The sequence below is a fragment of the Colletes gigas genome, unplaced genomic scaffold (genome assembly GCF_013123115.1).
Source record: "Colletes gigas isolate AHSC1104 unplaced genomic scaffold, ASM1312311v1 Colletes_gigas_Sc00012, whole genome shotgun sequence".
In the NCBI taxonomy this organism is placed as follows: Eukaryota; Metazoa; Arthropoda; class Insecta; order Hymenoptera; family Colletidae; genus Colletes; species Colletes gigas.
In genome coordinates, this window is record NW_025106641.1 from 2,553,290 (window position 1) to 2,572,981 (window position 19,692).

Genomic DNA, 19,692 nt, shown 5'->3' on the forward strand with positions numbered 1-19,692 from the left:
GTTTGTTCGAAACTGACGGCAACTTGCTGATACTCACTTGGCGGAAATTGGTCTTACGCGCACCGCTACTTTGATGTTCGCCATATTGCCATCCCGTGAACGACGATAATCATCCGGCTCTCATCGTCGGTCGGAATGCTGCGAAACGTTCTATCGAAACGAGTCTTCGATATTTGTTCTCGTTAGATTCTACATATACCGATGCAACGAACACTGAACGCGAACGACGTTGCACACGGAATAGAAGATGCCAGAATGGAGCAGCCGTGTGCGTGCACTGTAGCCGAGTTCACGTGTGATACTGTTGCGATGAAAATACCCTCGAGTCGCTCCCGAGACCATTTGTTTCATGGTTCACCCCACCTAAAGAACTCGTAACATTTTGCCCAAACTCTTTCAAACGAATGGCTAGCTGACGATAGCTAACTCACGATGGGTTTCAGTTTTTGTTTACATCAGGTCACTGAAACAACAGCTGACACGTCGCTATAAGCGATCCGATATTAAATAGTCCATGAACAAATATTAAATTACTGGTTGATAAAAACTATATTCCCCATTTTATTCTAAAAGCTTTTACCTTTGAACATCGCACAAAATGTACCTCGTATCTCGCTCTGAACAACCCCCGAAACCTCGGACAACGCGTACTTTCAAACGGCGCTTTGATGTATACGGATATTTTTAGACTAGCGAAACAACTATAGTATATATTCTCTATAAGTTGAGTCACTCGAGGGACTCCATCTACGATCGCAAAACATGTTGTACAGAACGTCTACATTCATCGCAGAGGCCATTATTCGTCTTTGGTGGCCGTCAGCACCGTGAAGTACGAGAACGACGTACTGAGAACCTGCAAAGCACACACAATATTTTATCAATGGATTTGTTTAATTTTACTTTTGTTAAATATCCGTGGTTGAATTTATTCGTTTGGATTGTGTAAAATTTGCACTTGGTGTGTTTTTAAAAAGTTTCAATCGGCAAGGTTTTCAAGCGTATTAAAAAACTTTAAACATGAATGAACAACCCGGCATCAGCCGGTCGAGGGTTGAAGAAGAAGACTTGCCCTCGTTCTGACGCTGAAAAAAACGTCGATACTCAAATCGGTGGCTGACGTGCCACCGAAAGGGTTGAAATACATTTTCACTCACCGCTGAGAAACTCTCCAGAGACATACTGTAAAATTTCGCTGCCGTTATCTTGCTGGGAACTCTCGAGCGCATCATCATGATTCGAAGATTTTGGTAGAAACGGCCACCTATCCAGCCGCTGCTGTAAGCGGATTCACCCACTGCTTCGCTCTGTTTCGTCATCAATTATTAATTATTTTCCCTTCGCAATTTAATAGTTGACACCGTCAAGTATGCAGTCCAATACCAGAGTTGGGCAAATTTTGTTCACGAATATCGAATAAAATGTTTAGATTAATTGCTAGAATAACGTCAGTTTACGTTCCGTTTGTAAATTCGTTCGCAAATTATAATCCATCAACGTTATTCGTGAATAAAATCTGCCCAATACCAATAGTGGCGTCTTTAGAATCGTTAGTGCGAAAGTTTGCAAACTAGTTTTTGCACTCACCTCGTCGATCAGCCCGTTTCCGCTAAAGCTGAACATGAACAACTCGAGAATGGCAGAATTCAGAAAGGTTGAATATTTCATCAGACGCCCCTTGTCCTCTATCATCTGGAAACGTTACCTTTTTTTAATCGACGACGCTACGACTCGCGAGGAATGAACAGACGTACCGAGGTGATTTGAAATCCCGCGAAGCAGATCAGCCCGGTGCTAATAACGAATTGCCCCAAAGCCAGAACATTTATGATCCTCTCCAATGCATCTGCGTACCTAAAAACAGATCGTTGCATGTAATCGCGGAGCATTTTCGCGATTAATGCGCCGGGGAAAATCAGTAGGGGAAATAAACGATTCTTAGACATTGTCAAATACTGGTTAAAACGATAAGCAAATTAGAAGATGAACATCGATAAATATTGTTAGATGCTGTTTATCGTGGTTTTAACATTATTTCACCTTTTGGTTGAGATGGGTATACATAACAAGTCTACGAAAAGATGTAGAACTACATTTACGATTTCAAATTGCACTCGAAACAGAATCAACATCCAGGAAAAATTAATTCATAATCTAACAAGTAAAACGTACTCTATTGCTTCCTGATGACGTATCACGCAATCTGTCATGGCAGAAATAGAATTAGGATCGTCGCTTTTTAGGCCTTCCAGCCTTTTACGCAGAACCGCAAACTTCGCCGATCCGTGCATTATCACTATAAAATTGAAACTGGTAGCACCAGCTATCATGCTTCCAGCAAAACCACCTGCCGTTACGTTGAACATATAAAGACGCTCGAATACCGGTGATATAGTTTGGTTGATGAAAAAGTAGCCTCGGAAGGGAAGCACTTTGTCCCGACCAAGAAAGTAAATCTATAAGAAAAACGAGTTGAATTTCATTGCTTTCTTTCGAATCAAATCGTATCAAACAAGTCTGACTACTGTTTAACTAAATTAAACGTCCGCAAACTTTTTCAAATCGAGCTAAACTCCGTCCCCATTCGCTTGCAAACTTAATCGAATCGAAGCTACGAATTGTAAATTAAACCAAATTCCATCGAACGTCTTAAAATTTAATCAGACACTTTCGTATCTCTTCTGAAACGAATCAAACGTTATCAGTTCAGTTAAAAATCCTCGACCCGACCAGCTTAATCGGCAAGGAGTTTAGCACGAAAAGTAAGCGGTAATAAAACAAAAGTTAAAAAAAATAAATACAAAGGCACGTTGGTGTACGTACTTCCAGAATGGGAACACACATAAATATTACGATCGTTATAGCGACTGTGCAGATAAAATATTTGGCCAGCCGATAGGCAAACAACGTTTTCTCTGCTAAAACAGTCTTGTCATCGGAGGAAGATGTAGTCCAGTCCTCTCTCATTGTGTTCACCACGTAAAGCATATCTTTTTGGTGAACCGTATAAACTGTCAAACGAACGGCGCAAAGATAAAAAGCGGAACAGATAAGAGCACATTCGGTTGCCTCGTCCAAATTGTTTAAATTATGTATCACATCGGCCGACACTGCAAATGACATCACCATCACCTGAAAACTCAACTCTTTCAAATGATTATCCCAATCTTTGTTAAACGTATCTACTACTACTTAGCGATCGCCAATTTTACACTAATCTCCTAAACGATGCTTACCAAGAAAAACATACAGAACAGATGAAATCTTCTAAAGAGTACCTTTGCTTTGCCATCATTCTCGTCCAACGGCCAAATGGATATTATGCTCCCGTTAATCTTTATGGGCCTAATTAGTTCGTCATATTCTTCGCCATTATATATTTGGAAATTCATCGCTCTCAGATTTCGATGGAATTCGTTTACTTATAAAAACGAATCGTCGACAGGAAGATACCTCCACCACGGTTTGTTTCACATTGGCTAGGATAACCAAAGACATTCTCCACAAAATCGAATTCTCGTGAACCGACGAAGGAGACATTGACCGACAACGTAATACTTATTGTTTTATAGTGGGCGGGACGCAATAGTTAACGAGAATTCAAACTTTGCGTCCGTCAAGTATTGCACGAAACTCTATAACGCCACCCCTGTACCACCTCCTAAAGTATACGCGTAGACATACTGTTCGAATTGTACTTGGCATGAATATGCATATATGCCTGTACATTTGCCAAGATAAATATACACCTTTGTCGAGATTGCTACTTCAAGTTTTTCTATTCGATTTTTTCTTCCGCGTATTCCTCTTTATCGATACGCGAAAGTTATTGCCCCTGTCGGACACGAATCAACAGAAAGGCTAAGCGGAAGCTGCAGCCTTCAGATCTAATTTTTATAAATACTAAAGGGAGATATGATAAAGGGAACATGATCGCTTCGGATCTGATGAAGAAACTATATGCATTTATACTAAACTATACGAGGAAGATCGCAGCCATTAGCTCATATTATTTGCTATGTAATTAATAATTATATTACACAGTTACGAGTAATGAGTTATTAATTACATACTAAATAATAATGATTCCCAGGTCTCACCACTTGGAGGTTGCTGCGAATGGAGACCCGCCCCAATCTCACCCCAACCACCCTCCTTTGGTGAGAAATCCTAACAAAAACGAGAGAAGAGTCTTTAGAAGAATTGACTGATATATTGACTGATAAATAGACCAAAAACCTAACAAATGTGCAACTGCACGTATGAACCTTGACTATTAGAATAACAATATGTACCTTCATATTGATTATTCCTACGTCTGTATTACGATAGTGCCTAATAAGACACCGAAGAACAACGTTGGAAAGTGCAACTGCACGTACGAAGTCTAACTATTAGAATAACAATATGTACCTTCATATTGATTTTTCCTACATCTGTATTACGATAGTGCCTAAGAAGACACTGAAGAACGACGTTGAAAAGTGCAACTGCACGCACGACTATTAGAATAACAATATGTACCTTCATATTGATTGTCCTTGCACTTATATTACAACAGTGCCTAATAAAACCCTGAAGAATGACATTGAAAAGCGCAACTGCGCGTATGAACCCAGTCATGCCTTAATATTAAGTTCGCTCTTAAAATAAACGCACGAAGCTCGGTATTATTTATTAAGATGCCGCAAAACGCATGTTTATCTTATAATCTGTATACATGTATACTTATATTCTAACGCAATCCGTAGAAGCATGAAAAGATATGAAAAAGTATTTTCTTCCGGGTGTCTTCGTTAATCCCACGATGTTTTCCTAAAACATACACTCAAATGTAACAAATATAAATCATATAAAACAAAGAAATAAGGGAAAATGTTGTCTTCTTAGTGTCTTTGATAGTCCCACGATGTTTTCCTGAAACATACACTCAAATACAATAAATATTACTCAGATAAAACAAAGAAACATGAAAAGATATTATCTTTTTGATGTCTTTGATACTCCCACGATGCTTTCCTGAAACATAAACAGAGACAATCAATAATTCTGTGAGATAGCTATTTTCCTAGAAACGACCACGTTCAATCACGTTCATCTTGTAGTAATTTTTGCTCTGTAAACAGAACTTGTTCAAAGAATTAGTAAGCTGAAATGAAAATGATTAGTGGACACAGAAAAGAATAATTATATCCTATCCAGATTGACTCGTATTTATCGATCGTAGCAAAATTTATATTACAAAATTAATATTTGAATTAGAACTTCCACGAGCAAAAATTGAATTTACAAAGTTTAGAAACATAAATATTCAGTGTTGAGATAACTACCGAATAGATTGAAAATGTTATTCGTTCATTACCGTAGATTTTATTTTTCGTTTCGTTTTTCAAATCAAAAATTTTTCCAGACGTAAATATCGAAATAATTATATTTTACTGCATCGAGAATTAAGTTAAGTTCGTACAAAAAGAGCAACAATAGCGATTCAAAAGTGATTCTATGCGGAAATTACATCTCAATATGAAATATCGAGTTGCAATTGCGTACCCCTTTGATACAAGCATTTTATTTCCCATCAATTGAAACAAAGATCGCGAATAAACTTTAATCCATGCAAAGAATTCCGAATATTTATAAAAAAAAATCCACTATTTATAAATAAATATCGCGGTTAGAAAAATCACTATATGCCGTAAAAATTAACAACTCTAATAACAATTAGTGATATATATATTGGAATAGTGAATTCAATACTATCAACTTAATCATAATATATCATTTTTAAATACGTCACAAATCTGTAATGGAAATGTATTCATAAAAATTACAGTTTTTTACAAATTATGAAAAATAGAACATTTGATTTATATAAAACAGTATTTCCATTGACCATTATATAGAAGAAAGATATATTTTACATAGTTAAAATAAATATGAAAACAACCCGTAATTGGACAATTCTTTCTTTCGCAACGCTAATTTATAAAATCCAAACATCGCGAGAGGTGCTTATTATTCGTGAAATAAACCATACAAAGTTGCTTTATTAATTAAATCGCGTGCACCCATATTAAATAATACGCAACACTAATATTAATAATAAAGTTGAGCCATCTGAGGACTTGTAGAATCCCCAGCTGCATCGTGATGATCTTGAAGCAGTGGCCAGTGTCAGATTTTGGGCATTAGATCGCAACTCTAATTAATAAAAACGCGATAAATCAAGATCGCAACGCTAATTTATAATATAAAAGTTCCAAACGCGATTTATAACAATACAAACAACCGCGAATGGTGATTATTCGCAACACTACCCTGAAAAGCAAACGCGAAAAATAGGAATTCGCAACGCTAAGAGCAAACCGATCGATGTATTCGCAACACTATTCTTAACTAACAATTAAAGCAATCGCGTATGAAATTCGCAACACTACCCTGGAAAGGAAACGCGAAAAATAGTAAATCGCAACTCTATGAATAAACACGATTATTGTACATTTATCGCAACTCTATCTTTAATGGAAATATATTTATCTCGCAACGCTAATGCAAATCGCGTTTTGCCCAAAAATACTGGCGTCTTCAGTGGTAGATACAAATATACATGTATAAAATAAACTAACTACTGCAAACTACTAATAACTACAATAGTGTGGCACATCTTGGGAGGAAGCTAGACATTTTATATCGCAACACTACGGGGCAAACAACGCGATAAATCAACAATCGCAACGCTAATTTATAATAGAAAAATTCCAAACGCGACTTGTAACAATACAAAGCAATCGCGAATAATAATTATTCGCAACGCTACCCTGAAAAGCAAACGCGAAAAATAGTGATTCGCAACTCTAAAGCAATCGCGTTTACTAATAATTCGCAACGCTATTTTTAAGGCAAACACCCGATTTCTATGTTTGCACAAGAACAATCGCGAATCGTGTTTAGTCGCAACACTGGCATATCAACGCGATAAATATTTATTCGCAACTCTACGAGCAAACGCGAACATTGTATTATTCGCAACTCTAACTTTAATCAAGGGCTAATTGTACATGTACATACACATGTACTGGCCACAAACTAACTACTTCTAATACTACAATTGGGGTAGAATTTGGGCATTGAAAATATCGCAACTCTAAAGAAAAAATCGCACGATTAATCAAGATCGCAACGCTAATTTATAGTATGAAAATTGCAAACGCGGTTGATGTCCATTGTATGTATAAAAGAGTAAAAAAGCAACGCGAATCGTGATTATTCGCAACGCTACCCTGAAAAGCAAACGCGAAAAATAGTAATTCGCAACTCTACGAGCAATCGCGTTTATCAATAATTCGCAACGCTACTTTTAAAACAAACTCCCGGTACCTAAGTTTGCATGAAAACAATCGCGAATGGTAATTATTCGCAACGCTACCCTGAAAAGGAAACGCGAAAAATAACAATTCGCAACTCTAAAAACAAACGCGTTTATTGCATATTCGCAACTCTATGTACATCATAACCGCGAGTTGCCCTGATGGCTGGCATGTATGGTGCAATCATGTACCAGGTACATGCATACGTGAACCAGCCAACAGAATACAGGGGTGGAATGGCTGGCATGTATGGTGCAATCATATACCGTCAGGTACATGCATGCGTGAGCCAGCCAGAAAAACAAACTAACTACAACTACAGACGAGTTAAGTGACAAAATAGTAAGAGGAATGACTTTCCATCCTCATCCGAGGATGAAGATGAAAAGCCATTTGTTGTAGCCCACTCTTGAGACAGTTTGTCAGGGCCTCTTCAGCTCATATAGAGCCTTTTCTTTCTTCGGCGGTCCTGCCGATGCCTGAAACTTACTTAAAACAAGGCTCGAGATTTTGTGCAATACGTAGTCTTCCAACAATATACGAATTGTTGCAAGAGCATACGTGGTGAATCTCGAGGGGAACGAACGTTTCGAAAGGGACCTGATCACGACCGCGAGCGCGAGAGAGCGACTTTAAGAGTCGCGCGATTCGAGGAGTCGAAAATAAAGCTAAAACAAACAGCACAAGTGCGCCGTTTGAATCGGCAAGATTTCTACTCTCGAAATCGTAACTACAGGAACAGAACTGCCACGCGAAAACGCGCCTACCCGAGTGACTAATGTGGACAGTCCTGCCCTGACCCTACCTACTTAGATTAAGCACACACACACCAGAGAAAAAGTTACCTACCTACCTAACCCTATATTTAAAAAATTGCAAAACTCAATCACACAAAACAAACACTCCACGGTTCTCATTCGGAATGTCCGGGCGCGACCTAAACTAGAGAGGACTCCCCGGGGTTCCTCCGACACCCGGACACAACCTCATTCATACTCTAAATGTACATACCAGTTTCTGAAATCGTCTGACAAAGGCTAGCGACCATTGCGTATTTATATTATAGATAACATTTTTATATACTATAAAATCTTTATATAATTTAATATAATACAAAGTCATTCATCAAGTATATTGTATTTTTTATTCCAGTATGAATTACCAGAATTATCGTGTATGGAAACGAATACATAAACAGCAAAATCAATAATTAATTTGATAAATTGGTAAGTAAAAATTGAATGTTGCAGTTAATAGAAATCTAGAGAATTGTAGTGAATTGTTTAAACGACGCACTTCCACAACCTAACCACAACACACACATGTGGACAGTACGTCGCGCACGATTCGCTAACCAATGTCAGTCGTCAATATGTCGTTGAATTATTATAAATAAAGTCATCGTGCCCCGTTGCCTTCGCTCGTGCAAATAACACGTGGGCATGTGCACGAACTTAGGCAACGAACACGGAAAAGTATCCTGAAAATCCTGACTAGAAAAACTGGTTATTAATAATTATCTAAACGGTATCTATTCTCAGTTAAAATGACTCGACTTGTTATAATATGTAATATGTTAACAACAGAGTACGTTAATATTGAAAAATATTATTATTCAAGAAAAATTTGTGACTGAAATTTAATTATTTAAAATGGAAGACTTTAATAAAAATTTCATGATAAAATACTTTGCAAATTGGAATAAATTTATTAAATTATTATTCAAAATATTCAATTAACCTTGGTCGATTTTGTCGTCAAAGTAAATTTTTCAAAAGATAAAATTAATATACATGTTCCTTTGATTTGAAAATCGACCAGTCGCGAAATGCCTTCTTGCACATGAAATACATCATATGATGTATTAATTAATAAAACGAATATTTAATAATTATATTAATGTTGTAAGATATTCTACTCGATCATATGGTTAATATAATGTTTTCACATTATATTAATTCATGTTCTACTCAATTATATAATTCATATAACGTTAATAAAAATATTGCATATATTTTATAAAAATTGTGTAATAATCATATTGTGTAATATTTATTGGTAACATTAAAAAACGCGAGTGCAAGAAGATCCTAGCCTACACTAAAAAAATACAACTCATGGGTCACTTAACTCGTCAAAAATACTAAGTATACAACTGGTCACCCGTGTTGATTCGGATCTTTCATCCTACAACATGATTGGGGACCAGAGGAACACAAATAACATGCGACTCACAAGTGATGAACTTGTGCCTCTGGGATGACTGCATGATGATGCTGCTGCTGGCCAATGGAAGTCATCAAAGCCCTCTGCATGGTCCTGCTATAAAGAATAAGAAAGCAATTATAATTTATTGTTAAAATTATAGAGATGTTCAATTAAAAATTTCAAAGTATAAATTTATACTTACGTTGTTCGCTCGTGGTCCATCGCCCGATACCGCCCCGGGTACTGCTGCTGCTTTTCAGAATCACGTTCAGAGACTGTAAGAAAACTGTAAGAAAACAATTTGAATCTATTGTTAAAGCTGTAAAAATTTTTAATTAAAAATTTCAAAGTATAAATTTATACTTACATTGTTTGCTCGTGGAGCACCGGCCAATACTCCTCTTCAGTGATGCACTGACTCTAATCCCGGTAACGAAGAATTTTAATTTCAAATTAAAAAAATAATCTAGTTTATTAGATATGAAATTACATTACCGCGACCGAAGATTCAAATCGGCGAACAAATGACTCTAGTCTCGCGATTTAGAAAACAACAAGAGCCACGATGCTCTGGAAATATTTAAGTGTGCGTAAGAAACACTGCTTCTATTTTCGCATTTGCCGAAACTACGTTGTACGACAACTTACTTTGGGTCACTTTGCCCTGATAAACAAACTGTTGCTACGTACTATCACTGAAGCTACCGGCCGCATTGCGCGCGGCCAACGTTCCTGGAAAGAGAATTGGGAAGGACACAAGAAATATACACAAGAAGCACGCCTGTGCTTTCCTACGGTTTTTTTTCTTTCTCACTTAGTAACTATCAATGGAAATACTGTAATTCCTTCTACATCAGAAAGAACATTGAATCACATCAGAAAGATACAAAATAAATTTTCTCAACACATAAATTTGAATGATAAAATATTATTAATGAAGGCAATTATAAAATAATTGCTCGATTTAAAAAATATTATATATCAGCCTTTTGTTACTAGAGTTGTAAGCGTGATGGTATCAACTGAATTAAATTTTAATATATATTTCGATTTTTATAAACATTCTAAAACGTGCAAAAATTAAAGTTTATTTACTTCTATTGGAATGGCATATCATATTTACGCAGTTTCTATGTTTTATTCAACTTGCATAGAAAGCTGTACGCAAATACAATTGCAACAATTCATACTGATAAATTTGTAAAAAGTCAATTAATATTTGACACCTAAAAAAATATGGAATCGCGATCAAAATGCAATAAAATATGGAAATTAATTCCCATTTAATTTGCCACTTAATTGAAATCGATTATAAAACAAATTAAAAAATTATTTATTATTTAATCTCAATTACTTAATCTCAACACTGATATATTATACTTTCGACAAATAACACGATAAAATAATAAAAATACATAAAAAATGTATAAATGTTATTCGTTTGAATAATATATGTATTAAATTTTACCAATTCAACCTTATTCGTCCATTTGAAGTTGGCGCTATGGTGTAATGGCGTCATGGCGTTGATTGCGTGCCGGTAGCTTGCCTTCAATTCGAATTCCAATACGAGACTGCAACAGAAATAAAATACAAGTTAAAATCAAATGCATTACAGGAAACGTATCTAATCATAATTAAACAATAATTACAAGATACGTAATTGTGTTTAAAAAGATATAACGAATCGATGCCGGTTAAATATCGAAGAAAACGTGAGAAATACGATTCAGTTATTGTCACAATTCCGACACAATTTCTAGTAGAAATGTATTAATTCGAAAGGAAAGCACTGTTAGAGAATAAACGCGAGTAGTATTAATGATGAAATATGAACAGGTTAGATATACATACCCTCACGTTCGCAAACCGCCGACACGGCTTAACAGGTCTGAACACGTCTTACTACGCCAATATTTACAACAGAAATGGCGGCTCCGCGCTATAACCAGCATCGCTCACGAATTAGCTCGGGGAGTGGCGAGGAGCTCCGATGTTTCCCGAAGATTCTATTTCGAAAAGGAATCCTTCGATTTCGAATTCCAATCAGAAATTGTAACAGAAATAAAATACAAATGACATATCTAATAATAAATAAACAATAATTTAACTTGAAATAATATATACAGAGAAATACAACAAATCGACGCCGGTTAGATATTGAAGAAAACGCGCGAAATAGGATTCAGTTTTTGCCACAATTTCGATTCAATTTGTAGTATAAATGTATTAAATCTAAACGAAAGCACTGTTAGAGAGTAAACGCGTGTAATAATAACGAGGAAATATGAGAAAGTTAGAAATACGTACCTCGTTAGTCGCGAAACGTCTGAACATGTCTCGACACGTCTTACTACGTCAATTTTTACAGCACGAATGACGACATCTCGCTGTACCCCCGCGAATTAGTTGGGGAGGGTGCTCCGATGTCTCGCGAGGCTTGTATTTTGAAAACGAATTCTTTAACTTCGAATTCCAATCAGAGACTGTAACAGAAACAAAATAAAAATGCATTAAAGTACATGAACGATTATTATAATCAAGTAATAATTAAATCCAAACTGTATTGCAAGAGATCGTTATTAAATTCAGAGATACAAAATGTAGTAATATTATGTAAAAGCATCGATAGAAAGTAAACCCGGATAGTATTAATGATGAAGTAGCAACAGGTTAGAAATACGCACCTCGTTAGTCGTGAAACGTCTGAACATGTCTGGACACGTCTTACTACACCAATTTTTACAGCACGAATGACGACCCCTCGTTGTACTTTCGCAAATTAGTCGGGGGTGGCGGGGGGCTCCGATGTCTCACGAAGTTTGTATTTCGAAAATGAATTCCTTAACTTCGAATTCTAACAAGAGACTGTAACAAAAACAAAATAAAAATGCATTAAAGTATATGAACGATTATTATAATTAATTAATAGTTATAATCCATCGAAAATAAATTTCCATTGAATCATCTAGTTCATCATGTACATTTCGACGCTATTACATTAGACACGTATCACAGACGAATTGAAATGCGAACTTGATAGGATGTAATAAAAGTCATACAGCTGTTTACCTTATCAACACTAATTCAATGAATAGTTTCTCAACTGACCGCCATCCATGAGAAGAGGACGTTAAAATCACCTCTCAAATTTTAAGTCGGTATGGCAGTCAATTTGAGCCACGAAAGTTCATAAGGTCTACACGTATATCTCGTCTGCGATACTGGTTCTAATGATATAAATATTTTGTAACATTTTTTACTATCATCGACAGTTTTGAAGATATTCGAGTGTTATGTATAATATTCTGGATAAAGAATTGTAAATGTGGGATACCATAATGAACCCACGAGATAAAGTTTAAATCTGAACAAACGTAATAAATTGAATGGATGATGACATGATGAATCTGATTGTTCAAACAAACGTCTATACATTTTCAGAAGTTATTCGTTTTAATTCCTGTCGCTTGTAATACTATGATCCTATTCTAGTCTGAATTGATAAGGTAGTGAATCTCTGGTTGTAGGACAAATTCTTCGAGCGGATGTTGGATCTATACTACATATTACCCGTGATTCTATCATCGACGAGATGTGATTTGCTGTTGATGGGCAAACAATGCGAAAAAATTCTTATAGTTATTCAGCCTAAAACGTGTTGTTAATATGTGTATAATAATTTTAATATCTAATATTAGTCTTGGATAACTTTCCCATGTAAAGATTTGATATATTAATGTTTTTAATGAACGAAAGAGGGTGTTTCAAGTTTCTAATCTTTGTATCAGAATGCAATTATACGCACGCGAAAGTACACACTGGTAAAGCAGTCAAAAAAACATGCATAACCTGTGACGCAATTTCTAATCTTCGAATTATTTAGTGATTATTATCAAGATAAAACGTACGCCATCAAATTATACATTTATGTACAAAGTCAGTCGTAACAATGGCCGTGCCTCCTTCTTTTAGTGTTGGTGACATCGTGCATTTAAATGTTGGTGGAACAAGGTACAATATATTGTTTTTTAATTGCTGGCCAACCGTCGTCCAATATTATTTATCAATGTTATTCTTCTTTATAATTATTTCTCCATGTGCTAACATTATTTGTTATTCAGGTTTTCAACGTCAAAACAGACATTAACATGGGTCCCAGATTCATTTTTCACAGCTTTGTTGAGTAATCGAATTGCTAGTCACAGAGATGAAATTGGAGCATTATTTATAGACAGAGATCCAAAGTTGTTTTCTATTATATTGAATTATTTACGTACAAAAGAGATCGATATAAAAAATATAGATCTTCGAACGTTAAGGCACGAAGCTGAATATTATGGTATTACACCATTAGTTAAGCGTTTAATGTTGTGCGAAGATTTAACTCAGTCTTCTTGCGGAGATGTATTGTTTTATGGGTATTTAATACCTCCGAGTAAGCATTTAAAGAATCATATCTTATGATATAAAACTTAATCCAACGATAATTTATGTTTGAAATATTTTAATTTTAAAGGTATACCATTGCAAGAACCTGCTACCATCTCATCGAATGTAGGAGATGTATCCATTCATGGTAGAGCTACTACTAATAATACTAATTCTAGGGTAGATGTACCATCCACTTCACAAAATCAAAACACAACTTCCACGAGTTCTAGCACTAATTACAACAATAATGGTAATGAACGTTAAATACTTAATACATTAACTGCCATGCTAGTCCTTAAAGACCAACAATAGATTTTTTATTCACGTTACACTGGTTTCCATGGGCCGACAGTTAACTTTTGCTTTTATAAATGAAGGTATTAAATAGAAAACATATTACTACTATTTTGTTAAAACACGTTCGCCTATTTACATTGTTGAATAACAAAAACAGGAAATCAGGTAAAAACGGCGTGGCAGTTAACGTGTTAATCTTATTTCTATACAAATTATTCCTAGCATTTAGTGTAAATTTACTTTAGGACAACAAAACCATAAAGGAGCGCTCGGAACGCATGTAAGAAATTCTTCATTGGATTGTAGAATCCAACAAAGAGGCTTACCACACTCGCGTACTTCGTCTCTCGATTTAAGACACGTTAGAAATAATTCAGCCGATTTAAATAAGTTATATAAAAATGACATAAGTTTAGTGTTCGGCCCCCAACAAGGTAAACAGATATATATATATTTTGCTTCCAAAATTCTAATAAAATATTATTAATAATTTCTGTTAATACAGTTTCATCATGGGTGGATCCTTTAAGAGTTCAAATCATAAAAGCACATCACAATTGGATTGTAATTGCTTATGCACATTTTATAAGGTGTTATCGACTTAAAGATCCATCAGGATGGCAACATGCATTCACTAGTCCACATATCGAATCGATAATCGAAAGGGTCGCAATAACTTCGAAAATGAACACTAGTCTCGATACCAAAATGGTTGCCATTTCTTATGGAAATCAAGTGAGATTATGGAACGTTTCAACAAACGGGAAAAATACTAACATTGGTACATTTAACTTAAACGTACGCGTGGAATATTTATTTTTTATTGGAAGACAATTGGTTGCTTTATCCCCGACCGATAAAATTGGAGTATGGCACGCTACGACGCATCATTGGCAAATACAAGACGTAGTGCCGATTTTATCATTCGATACAGCTGGTTCGTTTCTTCTATTGGGTTGTAACAATGGATCTATTTATTATATTGGTAATTAGAAATAAATTTTCAAAAACGTCTCTTTTAACGTTTGAAATAGATTTTACAATAGTGATACGTTACATCAATTTACAGACATGGAAAAATTCCCTTTGAGAATAAAGGATAACGATCTACTTGTAACTGAACTGTACCGTGACCCAAATTATGATCCCATTACAGCCATATCCGTTTATTTAACACCAAAAACATGTAAGTTTTCATATACGTTTTTCTCCTAACATAATATTATCTTAATAAACAATTTAACACGAAAATCAAAGGTAAATAATAATTAATTCATGGTTCATAACATTGAGTATTACAGTATCTCTATTGCAGAACCACCTTTTCAAGTGACGTACAAATAAGTGGACTAAAATATAATTGTTAAATCTGCTTATATTGAGGAATGTAATAACAAACAAACGTTACCTTTATAATAAATGTGTTTTTTTATATTATACTTTCTTAGATAATTATGCTGTATCTTTGATTATGTACTGAAGAATCATAATCATGAATCTCTCATTATTTTTTTTCTTCTTTATAATGCAAAACAAACTTGTTTCGATAGAAAGACGCACACGATAACTGACCTATTACTTTGGATGTAAACGTTCTGGTGTCTTTCTATCATAAAGTTCAATACTGTTTTTTAATATTAATGAGAGTTTATTATTACATTCTTTGCTTCATGATTTCGTACAACTGGATAAATAGCACAAGGCAAGTATGGGTCAATATGACAATGTTCTACAATATTTTCACATTCAAGTCACAATTCACAATTACATGTGTTTCTCTACATTTTGTATCGCATCAAACATGATGCATTGTTTGAAGTACTAATGTCCATACCCTTCCTTTCCAGATATAGTATTTTATTCTGCGTTAAATCAATGCACAAATCCATATTCATATACCGCTTTTAACAGCACTTTTAATTAAAACCACCTTTATACATATATTTACATGTTTGAAAGAAATAGCTTTCGATTACTCGCTTTGAACCAGAATATAAATACATTCGAAAATAATCCTACATACTTGATCATCTATAATTATAAATTGAAATGATATATCCGAAAACACTTATAAAAACTCTTTTCTCTCATAGATTTCACTAAACATACACAGCCCCACTATCCTTATGCATCCAGTTGTACTAATGTAAATTATGATATTTTCGTTTTCTATTTATTTTATTAATATTTGATTTATACAATGGTTATGCAAGTGCTGTTCTTAATTCGCATTAGATTTCATTATTAGAGCTTTCTGCTTCCTCCTTCCATTACTATTCATTTCCTACCAGCATCTGAGAAAGGAAGGAAAGAAATCTGCTTGCATAGTTATTTTTCGTTCCATGTAATTTCGTACGCATATAAGTATTTATTTTGTCCGTTATAAACAATTACATTCTCTTTAGATACATTGTAAATATTATATTTTCACAAATCTTCCAACATATGTATGTGTATAAAATTTTATTAAAATTCAAATCATATATTTCTTACTACATGAAACAACAATCTGCATACCCTTTTACGAATAGTCGTTCTTTACTCGATACAAAGCATGTAACGTTATATTCGTGTAGGTATTCTATTTTACATTAATTAAAAATATACACGCACACAGAATTCTTTCTATTTTTTACAGTCTTCAATATATGTTATGTCAGCATTGTGTCATTTACATTTTTTATTAAAAAATGTAGTTTATATTGTCAACTTCGAATTATTTAAATCGAAGTTATTTAGTGTAAAATATGATTTTTTATGCAGCTCTCTGTGGTAATTGGATTGAAATTGCGTATGGCACAAAATCTGGCAGTGTGAGGGTCATAGTTCAACATCCCGAAACGCTAGGGCATGGTCCACAATTATTTCAAACGTTTACGGTACATCAAAGTAGCGTGACGAAAGTACGTATGTCTATATCTAACAAAATTCACGTTCTCGTTGCTATTAGTTTACAAGTTCTGTACGTATACATTAAAATGCATTATAGGTGACATTGTCAGAAACGTATTTAGTATCAGTCTGTTCCGAATACAATCACGTTAGGAGTTGGGCAGTAAAGAGATTCCGCGGGATGATCTCTACTCAACCTGGATCAACGCCTGAAGCTAGTTTTAAAATTGTATCTTTAGAAGCTATCGAACCTTGGATCAGTTACAGTGCTGGCAATGATTTTGGTATGTTACGAAGAACAATTGGATCATTGCTGATCACATAAATGCGCAAAAATTTTATCACTTGATATCACGATATAGGACCATTCGGAGGACAATACGATGAACAAGTATTCGTTCAAAAAGTTATACCCGAGACTGATCAGTTATTCGTTCGTTTAGCATCAAATGGAAAGAGGGTTTGCGTAATCAAATCAGTGGATGGTAGTATTATAACTTCATTTTATGTACACGAATGCGAAGGGTCTAGCCGCATGGGTTCAAGACCTAGGCGTTTTATATTTACTGGACATTCTAATGGTACCATTCAATTGTGGGATCTTGCAACAGCTTTAGAGCCATCTTTTTCTTCTACACAAAGTAATGTCGGTTTTCTTCTACGAACAATGAAATTAGAATCATCGATCGTTCTAACAAGCAACTCGGTTGTAGATGTTTCTGGTGGACCTACGCCAGAAGAACTTTGGAAACTGTTGGATCAGTGTGATTTAAGTAATAGTTATTCATCGACACCATGCATTAGTCCGTGTCCTTCGCTTATATCATCAGGGCCAAGCATAAAGACAAGTAATGTATTGTTTCTCAATCAGTCACAAAACTGTGACAAAACAGAGACAGCACCCGGACCTAGCCAAGCATGAAGATAATATGAAAAGTGTATTTTACAGAAATTTTACCATTTTCTACATTTTTTATGTCATTATACGTAACCGAAGCTTCGCTAATAGTGTCTGCATTTATTTATTTGTTTATTTATTTATTACGGGTTATTTACGCGTAAAAGTCTGCAGTGACAGTTCCTAGCATAACGATTTTATTAATATTTCTGTTTGTAATAATTTTCTGAGAAAATAAGAAATATAATATGAAAGTGATATAATTAGTGTCTAGTATAAGTACTGTAATGGTAAAATTGTAGATATATTTGAGGTAAAATAACAGCGTCGTTTGAATTTTAAAAACAAATACATCTTTCACATCAATTAAAATTTTACAATCTATTGTTCTTGGGTAAAAAATTTAACATTAGATTTGAGGTACAATGTATAATTATTTAAATTATTCTAAAATTAACGAAGTAAGAGTGTTTCGAGATTAACAATTGGTATATTATACAAGTTGAGAGTTCATTTATATTTACATATTCTATATTACTATGTTATAAAATAAATGAATCCATCCATGTTGTAAATTCCATTTTTTACCGTATTTAAAATATAACAACAGATTTTGTTGAAGAAATTCACAGTCTGAAGTAATGTAAATATTTATACAAAACAGTAGTGCCCATATAAATGACCGCGGTTATCCCCACCAATTCTTACAAGCCAAGTGGCTTCGAACATCGAACATCGAGCGTGTCGAGCGTAACTTGACGCCAGTCGTTATCGATACATTATATACATATATGGTTTCGGGTGCCAGCTATTGTATCTCACTCGCACTTATCCTCTTTCCTTATCTCCGTTCAATTCTAAGAAGTAACCATATGCCCACATAAATGACCGCGGCCGGTCTCGAGCTTGGTCACTTATGCGGGCACTACTGTACTTCGTTTAATAATTGAAAATTTTTGTTTCCTTAGAACCACTCATTTTATCATCAATAAATTGTGATTAATAATTGCGCATAAAATGTATAAAATTAAGTACGTAATTTAAGAATGGGCGTGATAGTGCATTGCAGAAAGATTCTTTTCCAATAAGAGGATATTTCCTCAACATGTAAGCTCATATGGTTTCTTATATTTTTTGCTAGATAAATGCATACATTTATAGCAAATATTGTAATACTGTTATAACTGCTATCTCTGTGATTCGAATAAACAATAAATGTATGTATTATGATGTTAATTCTCACACGAATGTAAACATATTTTTATGGATGTAACTGGGAACATACATAATTACATGACTTTGAAATAAAAGTGTCTTTATGTTTCATCAGAAGAGAATTTCTGAAATGATGAATTTTTATAGAAACATTTTTCTTCCACAAATGTAAGTAATACATTATTTATTGTAACAATGTCATAATTCTTTAACTATATAATATTTCGTCTTTGTTTTTTTTAGAAAAACTTTACCTAAATTATTATCAATATTAATAATTACAACTAGATAAGTTCAATTAAATCTGAGGCACTACTGTGATTTTATATTAATTCTGTATTGCATGATTAACTTGTTTTTGATAATTTGATTGCACACAAA

The 19,692-nt window shown here is 34.5% G+C and overlaps 3 protein-coding genes across 5 annotated transcripts in view; 2 read left to right on the top strand and 1 right to left on the bottom strand.

Moving 5' to 3' along the window:
• Positions 1 to 19,692, top strand: part of LOC122399088 (JNK1/MAPK8-associated membrane protein) — a 760,891-nt gene that overhangs the window by 695,289 nt on the left and 45,910 nt on the right. The gene's annotated exons all lie outside the window — the stretch shown is intronic.
• LOC122399082 (odorant receptor 13a-like) lies at positions 565 to 3,538 on the bottom strand. Its single transcript, XM_043399475.1, has 7 exons — positions 3,237 to 3,538; positions 2,824 to 3,132; positions 2,173 to 2,456; positions 1,755 to 1,854; positions 1,588 to 1,692; positions 1,158 to 1,307; positions 565 to 856 (listed from the first exon to the last, which is right to left on the bottom strand). Exons 1-7 carry the CDS (start codon positions 3,390 to 3,392, stop codon positions 800 to 802), a joined length of 1,161 nt encoding a protein of 386 aa, XP_043255410.1. The 5' UTR covers positions 3,393 to 3,538; the 3' UTR covers positions 565 to 799.
• On the top strand, positions 13,035 to 19,463 carry LOC122399074 (BTB/POZ domain-containing protein KCTD3). 2 transcript variants are annotated; one of them, XM_043399459.1, is made up of 11 exons: positions 13,035 to 13,589; positions 13,700 to 14,013; positions 14,095 to 14,259; positions 14,552 to 14,740; positions 14,812 to 15,291; positions 15,376 to 15,492; positions 16,003 to 16,008; positions 17,070 to 17,209; positions 17,296 to 17,482; positions 17,561 to 17,839; positions 17,912 to 19,463. In XM_043399459.1, exons 1-11 carry the CDS (start codon positions 13,528 to 13,530, stop codon positions 18,118 to 18,120), a joined length of 2,148 nt encoding a protein of 715 aa, XP_043255394.1. In that variant the 5' UTR covers positions 13,035 to 13,527; the 3' UTR covers positions 18,121 to 19,463. The 2 variants fall into 2 exon arrangements, with proteins under 2 accessions (XP_043255394.1, XP_043255395.1); XM_043399460.1 differs by lacking the exon at positions 16,003 to 16,008.